This window comes from Panthera pardus, unplaced genomic scaffold (assembly GCF_024362965.1).
Source record: "Panthera pardus isolate Hobbes unplaced genomic scaffold, ASM2436296v1 HiC_scaffold_16, whole genome shotgun sequence".
Classification (NCBI taxonomy): Eukaryota; Metazoa; Chordata; class Mammalia; order Carnivora; family Felidae; genus Panthera; species Panthera pardus.
Window position 1 is genome coordinate 131,988,219 of NW_026526721.1, and position 20,863 is coordinate 132,009,081.

At 36.1% G+C, this 20,863-nt stretch overlaps 1 protein-coding gene across 9 annotated transcripts in view; it reads right to left on the reverse strand.

The window, feature by feature from the left end:
* The window catches only part of ANKRD28 (ankyrin repeat domain 28), a 197,312-nt gene that overhangs the window by 72,024 nt on the left and 104,425 nt on the right, over window positions 1-20,863 (reverse strand). For all 9 annotated transcript variants that reach the window (XM_019435873.2, XM_019435897.2, XM_019435841.2 and 6 more), the window contains one exon: window positions 13,088-13,166. In XM_019435873.2, coding sequence (XP_019291418.1) covers window positions 13,088-13,166 — 79 coding nt within the window. The remainder of the gene's footprint in view (window positions 1-13,087; window positions 13,167-20,863) is intronic.

Genomic DNA, 20,863 nt, shown 5'->3' on the forward strand with positions numbered 1-20,863 from the left:
CTCATGAAGAGACAGTCAGGGGTTAGTGGAAGGAGCCGGGGAGCAGGAACTGTGATCTAATAATGGCTCTGTAACCAGCAGGCTGTGTGACCTGGGGCTGTTCCCCACAACCCAGACCTTCATGTTGTTAATCATAATCCCTGTCTCCTATGCCTTGCTGTGTACATGGAGGGTGGGGTAGAGGGCGAGGGAGGATGGGCCCCAGGTTGAAACAACAGAGGGAGCTCCTGTTTCCACAAAGTGGGTTCCACACGTCAGGAACTCAGATCAGGAGCATCCCACTTGACTCTAGGTCTCAACTCATCTGTTTTTTCCCCTAATCAGTCAACAAAATGTGCCAAATCTCTGAGCTTTGAAAACTCAGTTATTAGTAAAACAAGGGTTTTGCTAAGTGATCTGTATGATCCATTTCTAGTTACAACATTCTATTCTATTTTGAAACAGGTACCCAGAATGAATTATTTCATACTTATTAAAATACCTTGCCCTACCTTAACATTAGGTAGATGAGGTAGCATCTTCATAATCTATACCAGGGTGTCTTCAAATTACAGCCCACAGATTGCCAACCACCTACTGGGTAAATAAAGTTCTACTGCAATACAGCTACACCTATTACAATGTTAACTATGTGGCTTTCACATCAGAGGAGTAGAATTAAAAGTAGTTGCCAGGTGTCTGTCTGGCCCTTTACATAAAAAGTCTATTGACCTCTGAGCTAGGCTAAGTACTTGATAGTAGATATTATTAAAGTTATTTCTATTGTCAAGGTGTTTATAATCATTATAAGTACTCCCACTAATAATATTCTCAAGCTTCTCCTTACAGAGAATAATTCTCTTTGCTACTCCTAAGCTTCAGAGGAGACTGTCCAAATCCAGTGAGCTGGGCCAGGAGCCAAACACTTTCATTACTCTTTTCAAACTGGAAATAATGCTTTCCTTTGGCTGCCTACCACAAGCAGTGGTAAAAGCTTCAGATTCTGTTTTCAGGTTGGGAGTGGAATAAGCAAAAAACAATTACATTTCCACTTTTCCACCTGCAATGCTAAAAAACAAACAAACAAACAAACAAAAAATCCAAAAGCTGCTGAACTGTATCATTTATGATGGTATTATGGACACCAGATACCGTGGTTAAACTGTGTCCCCTCCACCCTTCCCAAATTCATATGTTGAAGTCCTAAACCCAGCATCTCAGAATGAAAACTTATTTGAAAACAGGGTCTCTACAGAGATAAGTTAAAATGAGGTTATTAAGGTGGGCCCTAATCTAATATGACTGGTATCCTTTCAAGCAGAAGAAATGTGGACTCAGATATGTACAGACAGAAGACACAAAAAGAAATGGTCATCTACAAGCTATGGAGAGAGGCCTAGAACAGATCCTTCCCTCACAGCCTCATAATAAGTGATGCCACCAAAACCTTGATCTCAGACTTTTAACCTCTAGAATTATGAAAAAATAAATTTCTGCTGTTTAAGTCACTCAACTTGTGGTACTTTTTTATAGCAGCCCTAGCAAACTAATATACCAGCAATGAAGGTTTTCAAGGGCCACATACTTTATGTCTAATTCCTAATACCAAAAACGTAATATTCGTATTTCCTTATTAAGGACTATATTTTCTATAACAGACTAACCAAATGAATTTTTGACTTACACAACACAGTCATTTACCAGTTAATCACACACTAGAAACAGTCTGAGGTACTGCTAAACCTATCATTTTAAATACAAGCATTAAATGAATAGCTGTCATAAAAATATATATAGTTTGTAGCCAAGAACATTTAGTCCTTAAAACAGAAGTTCTTCACTAAAAGTAATTATCTACACAAATTTTGCTAAGTCAGTGGGCAGAGTGGAGGGGGCAGAGTGAAGAGGGGAGCAAGACTACAGCAGAGTAACTTTTGGCCAGTTATTATATCTAAATACCTTAGTTTCCCTCTCTATAATAATAATACCTTCACAGAGTTAAGAGTGAAAAAGTAAATTTAGAATAGTACTTGAAAGGTAGTAAGAGCACAAAGTTTCCTCTTACTATTTTACCTCAAAAAATAATAACTGTGAAGTTAATTCCACTAGACTCCAGTGTTACTATAGATTCTACAGAAGGATTTACTTGTTTGATTACACATAACACGTCAAGAATGATACCCCTGATCCAAAAATCTTGGAGGTGCATCATGTACAAATGTATGATTTCCAATGAATTTAGTTCTGGACTGCAGGTTAAAGAGAGTCTGTAGTTTTGCTCTTAACAAAAAACCTAACCAAAATATAAAAGAGAATATGAGGAAATAACATCCTTAATACAACGAGAAAACAGTTGCACCTGTAAACCAAACTATGAAAATTTCCACCAAATACAGTGAAATCTATACCAAAATGAGGGAGGATACCAAATGAAGCTTCTTTGGATTTGGGGAAGGCCACGGAGTCTTCTAAAAGAATGTGTTTGTGTGTATGTGCATCTGTCCTTTTTTCCCTGCTGTGTCCCAGAACCTCTTTCTAACAATCTTTTAGATGATCTACAGCAGTATGTGGGTAATTCACAGAACTCTAACTTCACAATACAGAAGAACAAAGTGGGGCAGTTCTAAAAGAGGGACCAACCAGGCATCTTTACGACTTTTGACCCAAATGAAGATGGAGGGTAAGAGCCAAACACCAGCAGATGACTACCTAAGAACCTGTGATCTAAGGAGGTAATGACAGGAAGTACGCAAAGAACTGAAGGAAGCTCCTCTGCTAGACTGAGAAAACCCATTTAGCGTGAGAGCTACTGGAACAGACAAACCTAACTGATGCTCACTTTTTGCCCCTGCCTACTCTATTTGTTAGCAAATAGCTGTTCCAGAGAGAAGAATATTCTTCAAAGATACGTAAAGATGCAGCATGGGACACTAGGGAAAATATATATGGGAGCAGAATAAACTGAGCAAACAGTCAATAGGTATATCTGAAAGAAATTATCCCAGGAAAGCAGAGGATGAATCTATAAACTACTCTATACACAACCTCAGAGAAAGTAAGCTCTGAAGAGAGACCTTAAAGAGTTCCAAGACAGAGGAAAAACAATGCAAAGGGATGAGAGCTGGCAGAGATAAGAAAGAAAGAAGGAAAATAAGACATTCATAGATAAAAGCCTAGAAATTACAGAAGGTAAAATAAACATGATTTAAAACACAGCCAGGAATCTGAACCACAGTCAAAAAACCTACATCAGACCAGGTCACTTCCCTCAAAAACTCTCCTTTGGCTTTCCACGTCACTTTAAGGGCCAAACCAAGTCTTTGCCAAAGCCTATAAGGCCACACATGATCTGGAACCTTGCTACCTCCTCCACTTCTTTTCCTGTTTTTTGCACTTGCCTCCAAACATGCCACCACCTCAGGGTGTCTGGTCTTGTTCTCTCCATTTCCTCTAAATATCTGCATGGTGTACAAGGTTTGCTTCCTCATCTCCTTCATTTATCTGCTCAAATGTCATATAACACTGAATCTTTTCCTAATAACCTAATATAAAACAGGAACTGATCCCCACCCAATATACTATTGCTTTAATCTTCTCATAGCAATTATCACTTACAAGACAAGCTACAGGTATTAACTTCTGACTCCTCCATCAAAACAAACTCCATGAAGGCTGGGACTTCCATCTATTTTATTTACTGCTCTACCCACAGCACCTAGAATAGTGCTTGATACACAGACACGCTCATTAAATATTTGATGCATGAATGAAGGACAATAACCTAAAACTAAAAGGAAAAGATAAAATTACAATCAGAGAAAAAAGCTCATAGAAAAATATACAGTAGAAAAAATTTACTGACAGAAAAACACAGAAATAAAATATTCAAAGATTCAGTGGACAATAAACATGAAATAAAAATCTAAGTTTTAGGGGCATCTGAGTGGCTCCGTCGGTTAGTCTTGATTTTGGCTCAGGTCATGATCTCACGGTTCGTGAGTTTCAGCCCTGCATTGGGCTCTGCACTGACACTGCAGAGCCTGCTTGGGATTCTGTTTCCCTCTCTGCCCCCACCCCCCTGCTCACTCTCTTATCACTCTATCAAAATAAAAATAAACTTTAAAAAAAAATCTAAATTTCAGAGCTAGAAGTGCATACTGACATTTCCCAGCAAAAATAATCAACAGATTTAGCCTACATAAGTTAGTACTGGATTTTAGGGATAAAGAATTGAATCCTACAGGCATCCAGGCAAAAGAGAAGTGACCATAATGGTGGAGGTGGTATTGGGGGCAGGGGGGGGTGGGGGAGGGGGGGGGGAGAGTGGGGAGATGGAAATGGTCAGTAGAGAAGAGCCTGATCCAAGACTTGCATTTAATGCTAGAAGATACTGAAGTAACATCTATAAAGTTGAGAGTAGAAAGCATGAATCAAGAATTTTATAAGTAGCCAATCTACCTTTCAGTTAAATAAAAAAGGCAACAGTCCCAAATAAATAAGAATGAGCTCTTACTGAAAATTAAAAAAAAAAAAGAAATAACAACAACAACAACAAAAAAACACCCAGCCCCCAACAACTTGATGCTGTCTATACAACCAAGAGATACACAAAAATAAAAAAACCTGGGGCTAGAGAAGCAATGGATAAAGACTGGGGGTGTGTGTGAAAACAGTGGGAATTCTGATTACAAAATAGAACGTAAAGTCATAATTCTTGACAATGAAAACACAAGAGTGAAACAAATTAGAGAACACGGTTTCCTACTTCCCACCATAGGAAATCAGAAAACAATCAAAATCCAAACACGAACATGGAAGGACAGGACTATAGGCTGATGTCAACCTTTTTATCTTCTTCATTTTTCATTTCAGAGAAATATGTAGCAACAAATAACCTTGTTATCAACACCAAAGTAGTTTTTATAATATAAAATTAATGCATTTACTTTATTGTGTTTTTATTGAAGCATATCATGACTTTGGTATAATACAAGAGCTAAATGGGGATTGTTTCACATTAATTTTCTTAAGATTATTATTTTTTTAATTTAAATTCAATTTAGTTAACATACACTGTAGTCCTGGTTTCAGGTAGAACCCAGTGATTCATCTCTTACATATGATACCCAGTGCTCATCCCAAAAAGTACCTCTTTAATGCCCATCCCCCCACCATTATGACTATAAAATGTCACTAATTACTATTATTTTCCATTTTTTAATGTTTATTTGAGAGAGAGAGAGAGCGCGCGCACGCACACATGAGTGGGGGAGGGGGAGAGAGAGAGGGAGACACAGAATCCAAACCAGACTCCAGGCTCTGAGCTGTCAGCACATAGCCCGATGTGGGGCTTGAATTCAGACCCGAGATCATGACCGGAACCAAAGTCAGACACTTAACTGACTGAGCCACCCAGGCACCCCAAAATGTCACTAATTATTAACATGAAAGGCAGGAGCAATCTACCCTGAACTTTCTATGTTAACAGTTTTCACCGCTAACATGGGCAGATTAGCCTACTTTTGTTGCCTACTTTCTCCTCTCCATGTATTCCATTCTCTTCTTTGTTTAGAGACTCGATCAGGTCAAACACCTAGTTTCAATTCTAATTCCTAAGTAAACTTATTAAAAGTTCATTCAATATGATTATAAAGTTGTTTGATGGACACAGAATTTGAAATCAAGGGTATGGAAATCAGAGTCTAACCTGGGCCTCAACAACCACAGCTTTCACACCAAATTTAAGTAGAACTCTTAAAGTACCACTACACAAACTTAAAGTCTACTTTTGCAGATTTAAAGTATACTATTTGGAGACTACTGTATTGAGTGATATTTATACTTTTCCTCACAGTTTTATTGCAATATAACTGACTTATTGACAACAAATTTGATATTAAAAAAAGATATAATTGACTTACATAAAATGTATTAGTTTAAAATATACATGATTTGAAACGTATATTGTGAAAAAATTACAGTAAGTTAACATCCATCACCTCAAATAGTTAAAAAAAAATTTTGTGACAACTTTGACGATCTACTCTCCTATAACTTTCAAATATACATTATTGTTTACTATAGTCAACATGCTATACATTACATCCCCAGGACTTACTTATAACTAGTAGTTCCTACCTTTTGACTGCCTATACTCATTTCCCCCAACCCTGGCAACCAGCAATTTCTTCTGTTTCAATGAGTTGTTTTTTTCAGATTCCACATATAAGTGAGAATATGCATTACTTATCTTTTTCTAACTTATTTCATTTAGCATAATGTTCTCAAGGTCCATCCATCTTGTTGGATCATTGACCAGTTATCTTTTTTATGGCTGAACAATATTCCAGTGTACACATACACACGATTTTTTTATCCATCCATTGACAGACATGTAGGCTATTTCCATGTCTTGCTTATTGAGAATAATGCTGCCATTAACACGCGAGTGCAGATATCTCTTCTAGATAGTGATTTCATTTCCTTTGGGTATACACTCAGAAGTGGAATTGTTGGATCCTATGGTAGGTAGTTCCATTCTTAATGTTTTGAGGAACCTTCATACTGTTTTCCACGGTAGCCCTACCAATTTACACTCCTACCAACAGTACACAAGGCTTTCCTTTTCTTTACATTCTTGCCAAAACTTTTCACCTCATCTTTTTCATAAAAACCATTCAAATGAGTGTGAGACGATATGTCATTGTGGTTTTGCTTTGCATTTCCCTGATGAATAGTGATGATGAGCATCTTTTCATGTATCTGTCAGCCATATGTAGGTCTCTTTTGGAAAAATGTCTTTCCAGTTCCTTTGCCCAAGATTTAATCAGATTGTTCTGCTATTGATTTGTGTGAATTTTCTATATTTTGGATATCAATCCCTTATGAGATACATAATTTTAAATATTTTCTCCCATTCTGTACATTGCCTTTTCATTTTGTTGGTTTCCTTTGCTGTACTGAATGAAACCTTTTAGTTCAATGTAGTCCCTGCTTGTTATTTCTGCTTTTGGTGTCAAATCCAAAAAAATCACTGCCAAGACTGAGGTCAAAGAGCTTACCCCCTACAATTTCTTCTAGGAATTTTATGGTTTCAAGTCTTTAATCCATTCTTAGTTGATTTTTGTATATGGTAGGAGACAGTGGTAAGGTTTCATTCTCTGCATGTGACTGTTCAGTGTTCCCAACACCATTTATTGAAAAAACTGCCCTTAACCCATTGCATAGTTTTGGCTTTGTCATAAATTATCATATACACATGGATTGAGTTCTGGGCTTTCTTTTTGCTCCACTGATCTGTGTGTCTATTTTTATGCCATTACCATACTAGTTTGGTTACTACAGCTTTGTATATAGTTTGAAATCAGAAAATGTGATGCCCTTAGCTTTGTTTTTCTTTTCCAAGATTGTTTGGGTTATTTGGGGTCTTTGTGGTTCCATACAAATTTCAGTACTGTTTTTCCTACTCCTGTTACAATGCCATTGGAATTTTGATAAAGACTGCATGCATTAAAGCTGTAGATTGCTTCGGGTAGTATACAGATTTAACAATATTAATTCTTGTAATTCATGAGCATGGAATATCTTTCCATTTATTTTTATCTTCTTCAATTTCTTTCATCAATGACTTGTTTTCAGTATACAAATCTTTTACCTCCTTGATTAAATTTGTTCCTACCTATCTTACTCATTTTGATGCACTTTATATCTTTTTGATGGGACTGTTTTCTTTATTTCTCTTTCTGATAGTACATTATCAATCTATAGAAAGAAACACAATGATTTATGTATACTAATTTTGTATCCGGAAACTTTACTGAATTTATTAGTTCTAACAGTTTTTTGGTGAACTGTACAGTTTTCTATATATAATGTCATGTCATCTACAAATAGAGATAGTTTCACTTATTTCTTTTCAATTTGGATGTCTTTAATTTCTTTTTCTTGCCTATTTGCTCTGCCTGGGATTTCCAGGATTATGTTGAATCAAAGTGAAGAGAGTGGGTACCTTCATCTTGTTCCTGATTTTAGAGGAAAAATGTTCAGCTTTTCACTGTTGAGTATGATGGTAGCTGTGGGTTTGTCATATATGACCTTCATTAGATTGAACACTATGTTGAGTGTTTTTATCATGAATGGATGATGAATTCTGTCAAATGTTTTTACTGCACTGAGATGATCATGTAATTTTTATCCTTCATTTTGTTAATGTGGTGCTTCTCAATGATTTGCAGATGTTGAACCATTCTTACATTCCTGCAGTAAACCCCACTTGAAAATGGTGTATGATCCTTTTAATGTACTATTGAATTTGGTTTACTGATATTGTGTTGAGGATTTCTGCATCTGTGTTCATCAGGAATACTGGACTATAATTTTCATTTCTCGTAGTATCCTTGTCTGGTTTTGTTATCAGGACAATGCTTGCCTCATAAAAAAAGAAGTCTGGAAGTGTTCCTTCTTCTTCCTTAAAATTTGGTAGAATCTACCAGTGAAGCCATCTGTCTTGACTTTTCTTTGTTAGGAGGTTCTTGACTACAGACTCGATCTCCTTACTAGTAATTGGTCTGTTCAGATTTCCTATTTCTTCATGATGCAATCTTGGTAGGTTGTATGTTTGTACAAATTTATCCATTTTTTCTTGGTTGTCCAATTTGTTGGTATATAACTATTCATTGTCGCTTACGATCCTTCATATATACATATTTTTTAATGTTTATTTTTGAGAGACAGAGTGTGAGCAGGGGAGGGGCAGACAGAGAAGGAGACACAGAATTGGAAGCAGGCTCCAGGCTCCCAGCTGTCAGCACATAGCCTAATGCGGGGCTCAAACTCATGAACCCCAAGATCATGACCTGAGCCGAAGACGGATGTTTAACCGACTGAGTCACCCAGGCGCTCCTGATCCTTTTGTTTCTGTGGGATCCGTTGGCATGATTCCTCCTTCTGATCTTATTTAACTTGAGTAACTCTCCTTTCTTCTCAATAAGTCTCATTAACAGTTTGCCTATCTTTTGGGGGAAAAAAAAGTTCTTAATTTCATTAATTTTTCTATTGTTTTTAGATTTTCATTTATTTCTACTTTGATCTTTGTTATTTCCTTCCTTCTGGTAACTTTGAGCTTACTTTCTTCTTTCTCTTGTTCTTTGAGGTGAAAAGCCAAGCTGTTTGAGTTCTTTCGCTTTTCTTAATGCAGGCAATTACTGCTATGAACTTTCCTCTTACAATTGCTTTTGCTACACCTCATAAGTTTTGGTATATTTTCATTTTCAATTGTCTCAAGATATTTTTTGCTCTTTTATTTCTTTTTTTCACCCATTGGTTGTTCAGTAACATGGCACACCCCTTCTGTATAGTTTTAAAATCCGCCCCCCCCCCACCTTTTTTTCATTCTAGAATTGAGTAAGAATACTGTGTACAGTCTATTTTGTTTCAACCTTTGTCTTTCTTGGTTGTGGAAATAAACTCTTATCTGTATTTCCCCAATAGACAAGTCACTCCTCCAGTTAATCATTTCAGAATGTGAGTGGATTACACAATGGGGAGAGGAGAATTTTTAGGAGATTGTATCTAAAAGTCACAAAAAAGGTAATTCCTGATATCAGGAATTTATTTATTTATTTGGCAGGACCAAAATAAAGTTGAGGAAAGAAAGGAGTGCTTAAAAAATAATAACCCAGGGACTCCTGTGTGGCTCAGTCAGTTAAGTGTCCAACATGGTCTCAGCTCAAGTCATGATCTCACAGTTTGTGACTTCGAGCCCGCATGAGGCTTCTGCACTGACAGTACAGAGCCTGCTTGGGATTTTTCTCTCTTTCCCTCCCCCACTCTCTCTTTCACTCTCAAAATAAATAAATAAACTTAAAAAAATAATAGCCCAAATTTTAATTATCTATGATGTACCAGGAACTTTTTCTAGATATCTTAATAACATCATCTCATTTGCTTCAAACCTATAAAATTTATATTAGAAATACAAATGATTTATATTTAAAATGTAAATTTTAAAATATATATAAAAATATTAAATCTGAAAATAAATATAAATTTATAAATTCCTTCAGAAGAGGAAGTTAAAGCTGAGAGATTAAACAACCTCCCAAAGTTCACAAAGGTGCTAAGAGGTAGGACTAAGATTTGCACCTAAATCTATCTGGCCACAGAATCTATGCTCTTTATACTATCTTCTATCTACTATCTACTATGCTTCTCCTGGCAACACAGAGCCTGGTTCATTTACTTTTTTTTCATTTGTAAGTAGAAAATGGAGGTTCTGGTTTAGCAGAAACTTAGCCTTGGATTTCATTCCAACTCATTTTATTCCAGATCCAAGTAAGTTTTTATTTATTTTTCTTAGAGCCTACGTGGTTGTCTGAAGAGAAACAAAGTCTAAGGAAGAGCTTGAGTTGCATCCATAAGAAACAAATCATTTGTCTTCTTTCCTTTTCTTTTCTTTTTTTTTTTTTTTTAAATTTTGGTATTTATTTTTTTTTAAATTTTTTTTAACGTTTATTTATTTTTGAGACAGAGAGAGACAGAGCATGAACAGGGGAGGGGCAGAGAGAGAGGGAGACACAGAATCTGAAACAGGCTCCAGGCTCTGAGCTGTCGGCACAGAGCCCGATGCGGGGCTTGAACTCACAGACCGCGAGATCGTGACCTGAGCCGAAGTCGGACGCTTAACCGACTGAGCCACCCAGGCGCCCCTCTTCTTTCCTTTTCCACTTACCCTGCACCCCCACATTCCTACCTCATTCCCACCTCTCCCATTCTCACTTCCACGAAAGACCTTAGAAACTGAGACCAAAATGTGAAGAGCCTAAACTTATATTGCTATAACCACACATTCACTCAACAAGTATCCAAAACTATTGTAGGTATTGGGAATAAATATGTTAGAAAACAAAGCTGACTAAATCCATCCTTGCCTTGGAGTTTGCATTCTAGTAAGGACAGAATGATTGGAAACAAGTAGCAAAATTTTAAAAGAATATCAGATAATAAGTACTAGGAAAAAAGATAACACAAAGGAGAGGGAAAGGATGGTGGCGGTGGTGGCAGTGATCAGGCGTCACTTCCCCGAGGGGGTAACATCTGAGCAAGGACATAAAAAAAGGTAAGATCACGTGGCTATTTGAGAAAAGACAGTTTGAGGTTAAAGAAGGAGCAGTTCAAAGACCCAGAATGGAAGGCCAGTGGCATTAGAGCAGAATGTGCAAAAGGGAGAGTAGTAGAAACTGAAGGCAAAGGAAATTTGGAGCCAGGAAATAATACAGTGAGAGGTTAAGGTAAAAATGTAATTTTTTATCCTGAGAACTATAAATACAACTATATGAACTATTACCCATGAAACTGATAAAACATAGTATTAAAAGTATTTTTCAGAGACAAGCTGAAATAGTTTTTAATAAATGTATGGTGGTTAATTTTATACATTATTTCTATTCATATTATTCAAAAGAAATTAAGCATCCTCTCAAATGTTTATTATTTTGAAGCTGATATCTGATATTATCATATCATAAGGTTCATCTGACTATATAATACAGAGACAAGGAAGTCAACCTTCTATAGGTAGCTAAAAATCCTTGGTGCATTCACTTTAAAAGCCAGGGATTAAGTCAAACTTTGAGCATTTGAAAAGCTTCTCCTAGGTTAAAAAATTAAAAATGGGAAAAAAGAACCCTCCATGTTAAGTCATAACATCTTTGCATTAAAATGTGAAGTAAATAAACAGAATTCTGTGTTAAAATTAGAAACCTAGCAGTATAGTTCTTATCCAAAGTCCTAGACATTAAATTAGCAGGAACTGTACTGTTTGTAGCATACCTATTTCTTAACAAAAAAAAGAAACTGTTTCTTGGAAAATGTTTGTAAAGAAAATTCCATATATAAATCTATATCCATCAATTCATATTATTATAGTAGAAACCTTAATTAAGAGGAAATATGATTTTTCTCTTGTACCTCCTCCATTCTTATCTCTAGTAAATTTAAGCTAGAAACTAGGGAGCTAGCATTCACAGAGGAACAGACATCTTCAAGGAAGTTCATCTGTGATGAAGTTACTCATGAAGAAACTAATATAAGAATATCATCTGGGAAGCACTGAGTAATGTGTTTGTTGTACACCTGAAACTAATATAACATTGTAGGTTAATTATACTTCAATAAAAAAAGAATATTAGCTGGGTCAATATTTAATTATATTTAATTCTATATAAGCATACAATTTGTTATAAAACCCAGATTTTAAAACTTTCATAAACTTATAAAATGGCAAAAGTCTATTTAGGCTATTGAATTGGGATCTTCATTCAAAAATTCTCTCAGTGGTCTTACTCCCCAAAATTAAATGAATGATACTATTTCTCCAATTGCACTGTGTGTATATCGCAATTTGACAACACAAGCACAATTCAAGCACGTGCATCCTTTTCCAACAAATATAATTTATAATAACTTGGCTACAACAAAAATGTATCTGAACTCTGTTTGACGACAGACCGTCTGATCTGTACAATAAAGTACAAGTTCCTAAAATGTATTTTACCGGCCCTCAAAAAGAGTTAGATAGAAGCTACTTACAGATAGACACCTGGCTGCCATCACTTTCAAAATACATCAAATTACTACCACTTCTCAATATCTCCACTACAGCACTTGGTCTGAGCCACATCACCTTCCCCTTGAAGAACTGCAATTGTCTCCCAGTCACTCTACGGTGAATCAGGCCTACTATGAATAGTCGATGTACTGCCTGAGCTTATATACTGCTCATCTCACCCCATAATTCTCACCTACCTTTTTATTTTTCTATAGCAGTTATCATCTTCTAACATGCTATAACATTTATTTACTTGTATTTATAGCCTGTTTTTCCTTATTAGAGTATACACTCCAGAAGGGCAGTAATCTTTGTTTTGCTCTCTGATGTACTCTACGCACTACAGTAGGACCTAGCACCTGACAGAAGGTCAGCTGTAGAATGAACAAGCAAGTTTCAGCTTAGGAAACAAATATAAGGAAATAGTCAACTAGGTTTGATAAACATTAATTATGACAAAAATATGCATCATGTGCTCTTATTATATAGAGCTTTACATACCAGATAAAATAAGCAGTTCAATGATTTCTGCATCTCCAAGATAGGCAGCAGCATGCAGTGGAGTTCTCTTTTCATTGTCCTGTGAGAAGAAGGAAATGTGGAACTTAAGTTTTAACATAAACTTGATTTCAGTGTACTTTAAATGAAGAAGAACCATGAACTACCAACTTACAAGTTCCACAACCCTAGTCTAAGTCAGCAAGTCCCATTAACAAAATATTTCCTTGCTAGGAGAAGAAAGACCTGAAAAAATATTTTGGCCTTAAATATAAAGTACAGCAAAAATAAAACCCAAGGTGAACAGAGAAATAGCTTCTTAGGCTTTCTTTGACTAAAGATGCCTATATGCTGCTGATATACGAATGCAAATTTCTTTGACTTCATCCTATTCCTCCTCAATACATTTCCACAATTTTACATAGTTTGGAATTGTTAACCTAACTAAATAAAACAAACTCTAACAAACCAAAAGTTTTGCCTATCAAAATGTTTCCACAGGTACCCCAGAATATTTCTCTGGGGATTTGAAGCTATCCCTTAAAACAGTCGTAAGGTTTTTCTTAAAATTCCTGCCAATTTTGTTTGTGGCTCTAAAATATATTCCTATCTTTTTAAACATAAAAAAATATACAGTTTTCCATTTTGCACAGCAAAAAAAAAAAAATAAAGCATCAACAAAACAAACAGGCAATCTACTGAATGGGAAATGATACTTGAAACTGATCTATCCTATAAGGGGTTAATATCCAAACTATATCAAGAATCTGTATGACTCAACCAAAACAAACAAACAAACAAACAAACAATCCAATTAAAAAATAGGCAGAGGACCTGAATAGACATTTTTCCAAAGAAGACATGCAGATGCCCACCAGACACTTGGAAAGTTGTTCAACATCACTAACCATCAGGGAAATGTAAATTAAAACCACAATGAGATATCACCTGTCAGAATCACCAAAATCAAAAAGAGAAGAAATAACAAGTATTGGCAAGGATATGGAGAAAAGGCAACCCTTGTGCACTGATAGTGGGAATGCAAATTAATGCAGCCACTGTGGAAAACAGTAAGAAAGTTCCTCAAAAAATTAAAAATAGAATTACCATATGATCCAGTAATTCCACTATTGGATATTTACCTCCAAAAAAGAAAAACACTAATTCCAAAAAATATATGCATCCCTATGTTTACTGCAGCATTACATACAACCATGGAAGCAACACAAGTGTCTATCCATAGATACATGGATAAAGATGTGGCATATATACACAATGGACTACTACTCAGCCATAAAAAAAAAAAGAATAAAATCTTACCATTTGCAATAATGCTAAGTGAAGTAAGTCAGGCAAAGAAAGACAAATATATGAATTTATGTGGAATTTATGAAACTGAACAAATGAACCAAGAAAAAAAAGAGACAAAAAAAAAAAAAAACCGACATACACACACTCTAACATACACACACTCTAAAATACAGAGAACAAACTGGTGGTTGCCAAAGAGGAGATGAGTTGGGGGATGGGTGGAACAGATAAAGGGGACTCAGAGTACACTTATCTTGATAAGCACTGAGAAATGTATAAAACTGCTGAACCATTACATTTTACACCTGAAACTAATGTAACAGTGTATTTAATTATACTGTCATTAAAAAATACATAGTCTTCCAAATCTTCCTTCAAGAAGAGAAGCTACAACTAATGTAAGGCGTCATGTACCTCCCCTGCTCAAACACCAATGATCTCCAGTTTCAGAAGCAAGATTGTGGGGTAAAGTGACATTCAGGGATTTTTAATTCATGTTTACACCTCATCTAAAGTTACAAGGGTATTGCTGACTTGGTTGCATCTGAGAAAGCTATTTACATAGAGTTATTTTGAAATTTACACCCAAATTTTTGGATACAGCTTTGTGATAGACTGTTAGTTGTTTTCCATTATTTATTTTCCCTTTTGTCCATACAAATAAAGTCGTAGCTGGTTATTTACCCATGCAGTAACAGAATATACTCCTAGTCTGCCTTTAGGTTTTGTTACTTAGTGTGAACCAGTGTGGTATGTAAGGTGGAAGTAAAGACACAACTTTCAGGTCATCTTTTTTTTTTTTTTTTTTTTTTTTAATTTTTTTTTTCAACGTTTTTTATTTCTTTTTGGGACAGAGAGAGACAGAGCATGAACGGGGGAGGGGCAGAGAGAGAGGGGAGACACAGAATCGGAAACAGGCTCCAGGCTCCGAGCCATCAGCCCAGAGCCTGACGCGGGGCTCGAACTCACAGACCGCGAGATCGTGACCTGGCTGAAGTCGGACGCTTAACCGACTGCGCCACCCAGGCGCTCCAGGTCATCTTTAATTTAGCAGACAACCACCTTAGAGAAGGACTAATACTTTCCCACTTCCCACAGGCTGGAAGGCAGATGTGAAACTGAGCCAGCTTTGATTCTACAGAGGTTAGGCCAATATACTAGAAGACTATCAAGCAATTAGATGTTGAATGATCTTCTATACAACAGAGTTGCTCTACAAACCTGTACCACTAACTCCTATACTATTAGGAGAAATAAATTTCCTATTTATTTATCTATTTATTTGAGAGAGCACATGCATGTGGGGGAGAGGGGCAGAGGGAGAAAGAGAATCTTAAGCAGGCTCCATGCTCAGCGCCAAGCCCAACGCAGGGCTTGATCCTACAAACGCCGGGATCATGACCTGAGCTGCAATCATGAATTGGGAGGTTCGACCAACTGAACCGCCCAGCTGCCCCAATAAATTTCTCACTTAAAGAGGTTTGGTGTCTCTTACCGTATTAGAATATGATAGCTTTCAAATTTTAAGAAAAAGAAAAAGTTTATTTCACGATGCAGTAATTTTCTAGTTTGGCAATACCCCAAATACTTTAAGAAAGAATAATTGGACAATTGAGAATAAATTAGGAAAAAAGTTGCTAGTCAAAAGAGAGATGAAAAAAATATTAATAGGCAGTCCAAAAAAGGTTTAACAGTAGCATATAAAAAGGTATTATAAAAATGTGTGTATTTATCACTTGCTCTTCATTGGCTTTTTCATATAACTTTAATACATTTGTGATACTGTTTTTTATCATTTAGGTATTAACAGATGTTTCAGTAACGGGAGGTTGGTACAGTGGCTATTAAAATTGTTTAGTGATAAGAGCTCATGTCTCTCTAACCACAATTAATTTCCACAAGATCATGTTTTTTATTCCAGTATATACCCCACCAAACAGAATTCTTTGCACAGAAATCACTGAATAGTTGTTGATAACCAACATTAGAGCCACTAAAATCTCAGACTTTATTCAAAGCTGAGTCCTAATTTAGTCATTTTAATAAAAGGATCCTTGGTTTAAGGCTTTTCAGTATTAATCATTAACACAGCAAACTTCCCCAGAGTGTTTAAATATGATCAGACTTACTCAAATTGAGAAACATATCTATTGCAAAGGATAAACCACACACACAGCACACACACAAAGTGAGTCATTTATGTGTGAGAGATGTCTGGAATTCTATGACTCAATGCATTGAATACTATTCATGTATTTTATGACTCATGAACATAGTTTTCCTCTCTACAAATCAAACTAAAGGAAAAAAGGAACACATTGGATAATTTTAAAAGAAATAAATCTACCTATATTTTACTTTACGATAGTTAAGTATTGATAATTACACAATATTTAAGATTTCCCTCTAGCAAAATTTACTAATATGAAAAAATGACTATCCCCTTGTATACACTAATTCTAGTTCAGGGAATTTTTAGATAAAGATATTCCTACGTATATGCAAACAAAATGATTAAGTATATTTATTGATTATTGTAGGAAGCAAAATGCTGGAAACAATTTAAATGCCCACCAACAGGCGAATGGCGATCTAAAACGAAATACAAGAAGCTCTTAACCAACCTTCATTTAACTGACTCACATGATTAATTGATACTCTGTTTTCCTGTGTAAAACTAATGAAGACTCTGGCACACGGTGTATTTTGACTATTAGGCTACCACTTTTATTCCCACCACTGGGTGTCTATTTATCAAGGATAAGATGTGTTTGTTACCACAAATGTTCGTCCAAATTGCAGTCATAACTATGTAATTTAAGTATTATTTAAGCTGATAAAATAGGAGTGGGAAAAGCAAATTGTTTCTATGATCACTAGACTGAATATCACATAAAGACTCAATAAAGGTAAGCTATCAAAAAAAGTGCTACTGAACTGGGTGTGCTGAGAAATGAATCACTAAGGCAAATAGTCAACAAATGGGCAGTTTTGCCCTAAGTTTGATTCTTTTTTTAATGTTTATTTATTTTGAGAAAAAGAGACAGAGAGAAAGAGAAAGAGAAAGAGAAAGAGAAAGAGAAAGAGAGAGAGAGAGAGAGAGAGAGAGAGAGAGAGAACAAGCAGGGGAGGAGTAGAGAGAGGGAGAGAGAGAATCCCAACCAGGTTCCATGCTGTCAGTGCAGAGCCTAACCTGGGGCTCAATCCCATAAAGAGTGAGACCATGACCTGAGTCAAAATCCAGAGTCAGAAACTTAACTGACTGAGCCACCCAGGCTCCCTCTAAGTTTGATTCTTAAGTGTCTAAATTCTCACACCACTTAAAGAAACCCAAAATGGGTTACAGATAATGCACTGGGGGCAGGGTCTATACAAGGAAGATAACAATGAACAGCAGAATCCACATTGTCAACAAAAAAGCCTCGGCTCAATTAAAAAAAAAAAAAAAAAAAAAAAAAAAAAAAAAAAAAGATGGCTGTCAAGTAAACATTATTACAATAAAAAGCTCAAAGATCACTTTTTATAGTTCCCTCTGTCAAACTTATTAACTACCAGTTATAAAAGCTATCAGATGAGAGAACTTCTAGTTGTACATTCATAAAGTGAAATACCATGTAAGGGTTCTACATCCAGTTTCATTGTGTAGGTTTTTTTCCCTCCACACATCTAAGCAAAGCCCCAATACACAATGGTGTTACCATTCAACTCAGACTAGGGGAGAGCATCAGATCCCATAGGCTAAAGGTTCAGTCTTACAAGACCTCCCCCTGCACTTGAAACGCCAATAGCAAGTCCAGGTTGTGTACCTGTACTTCTTCTAACCAAATGGCTATTAATCAAAGGTTCCCCTGACACCCTCCTTGCTACAGTGCTCACAGGGTTCAGTAAACCAGTTTTTCTCACTAGACTGCCAGTTCATTACAAGGACATTAGAGGGTACGAATCAACAGCCAGATGGAAAAGAAACATAGAGTGAGATGCTGAACAAAGAACTTTAATCCTGATAGTGTTTCAGGTCCAGCACAGTGGCAGGTGTAAGGGTTTCTGGTCAACCAACCTGGAAGTTCTCCAAACCCCCTCCTTTGGGACTTTTATGGAGGTTTCCTTAGTAGACATGACTGATTGCATCAACACCTGCTGGCAACTAAGCTTAATCCACTCCCCAGAGGCAGTGGTACTGGGGGAAAGGGAGACTGAGAGTCCCCACCCTCTAATCACAAGGTTGGCTCCACTGGCAAGGAGCCCTCATTCTAAGCTTTCCAAAAGTCACTTCATTTACATAAAAAAGACATCTTTCATTGCTCTCTCACAGGAAATTCCAAGGGTTTTTAGGAGCTCACTGCCAGAAATGGGAACAGAGACCAAATATATACTTTTTATTATAAATCCTAATATCACACCATGCCCCCAATTTAAAAAAACAAGCAGACCTCAATGTTCCTTATCAATGGAAAAGTCTTTAAAGCACAGTGTTAAATGAAAAAATGCAGGCTTAGAACAATTGTATGATAAAAGGTTCTACATCCACTTTGGCTTGATTATGCATAAAATATCTTTGGAAGGATACTCAAGAAACTAATAGAGTGATTACCTCTGGGTGAACGGGAACTGCCGGACTAGGGTTTAAAGTGTGAGAAAGAGTTTTCACTATTTGTAGCCTTTGGTATTGTTTGGAGTTATTACCATGTACATGTTTCAAAAAGTAAAAAAGGAAAAAATTAAAAATAACATTTATACCAACTGAAAAGCTATTTATTAAAAATCCTAAAAATATTTTAATATCCCAGGCATTTTCACAAGTACCAGGTACACATTACAAAAACAATGTTTCTCAGATATGAAGTCAGTTTTTTAAGAAACCACTGCATCTCAATGTAGTATTCTTAAAATAATCCCAACTAGAATTATTGAATATATACACTAGACTCAAACAACAAATATTAACTTTGATCACATAGATTTGATCATATATTCTGAAGTACACTTTTCTTACAGTTCTTATGTAACTACTCAGAAAAAATATTTTGTGCACATGATTAGGGCAACCAAAACTTAACTGCCCACACTCCCCAAATAAGAACAAACAAAAAATAGCTATAACTCTTACAAACGATAATCCTGAAAGAAGATGGCCTACAACAGATGGGTTAAGAAGATCAGGGATTGCTAACAATTTGGGGTTGGGCCAATATGCTGAGCTGGTACATACAAAAGAGAGATACGCAAGTGATCGGAACGTGAAGGAGTTCTTCACAGTGATGCAACAGTTCTGTATCTTAAACGTGTTGGTAGTTATACAAATCTACACATGTGACAAAATGTCATACGATTATTCATAAAGACGATGCCAAATAAATGAATGCAAAATAAATAAATGAATGCAAAAAAACTGGTGAAATCCAAGAGAAGTCTATTCTGTAATTAGTTGTATTGTACCAATATCAGTTTCCTGGTTTTAATAATGCACAGTATGATGTCACCACATTTGAAGAATCTGGTTGATGGAAAGAAAGGATCTCTCTGTACCACTTCTGCAATTTCTGATGTATCTATAATTTCTTTAAAGTTTTAAAAAAGTATTCAGAAAAATCCTATTATATTTTGGTTTATATGTTGTGTTATAGTGAGCTCCAAAAGGAGTCTATAAAACATAGGCAAGCAAGATTGGACAACCTAGGGAATGAGGCTGTGAGAAAGAAGGGAATCCATGGTAGATCCCAAGCACAGGTCAGGAAAAGGATTGTATCTAAGGGGAAGTATCTTAAGTAAAATCTGGGAACTAAAACTGTACTTGTACATTCTCAATATTTTGTGTAGGAGCTTTTAATATAAAGCAGATTTCAGGATCAGGTTGGAATGAGAGGAAACATATAGAGTAGGAAAACCAAAAAGTGAAAAGTCAGAAATGCTAAAGTGAAAGTGAAACAGAACATTCGTACAAGAAATACTTAGAGACTGTGAGAATTTATCCACTTACATGGATTCAACCACGACTTTCATAGCAAGGACTCAATTCTGTAATTCTGCCCTTGTCCAGTAACTGAAAGTGTTTATATATATTAGCTATAACCTCTTAAGAATAGTAATCCTAAAAATCTCAACAATCAACACTTATCTAGTGCTTACTTTCTGCTAGGACTGCCCCAAGCACTTTACCCTGCAGTGTTAAGGAACCAATGTATTTCCTTATTCTACAGATAAAGAAATCAAGGCACAGGAAGGTTTAAGGAACTTACTCAAGATCACGTGGCAGTGGCAGAATCAACATTCAAACACAGGCAGTTGGGCTCCTAACTTCTTACACAGCCTCTATTTGTAATGTTCCATTATGCACGGGAGCTTTAAGCACCATGGTCTGCTTAAAACTAATAATTCTCCTTCAAAACATTCTGTGGCCTGACTTCACTTTTCTTACCAAATTTTAATCAAAATTTTCTTAGTAATTTTTTTCCCTTTCTCTTTTATCTG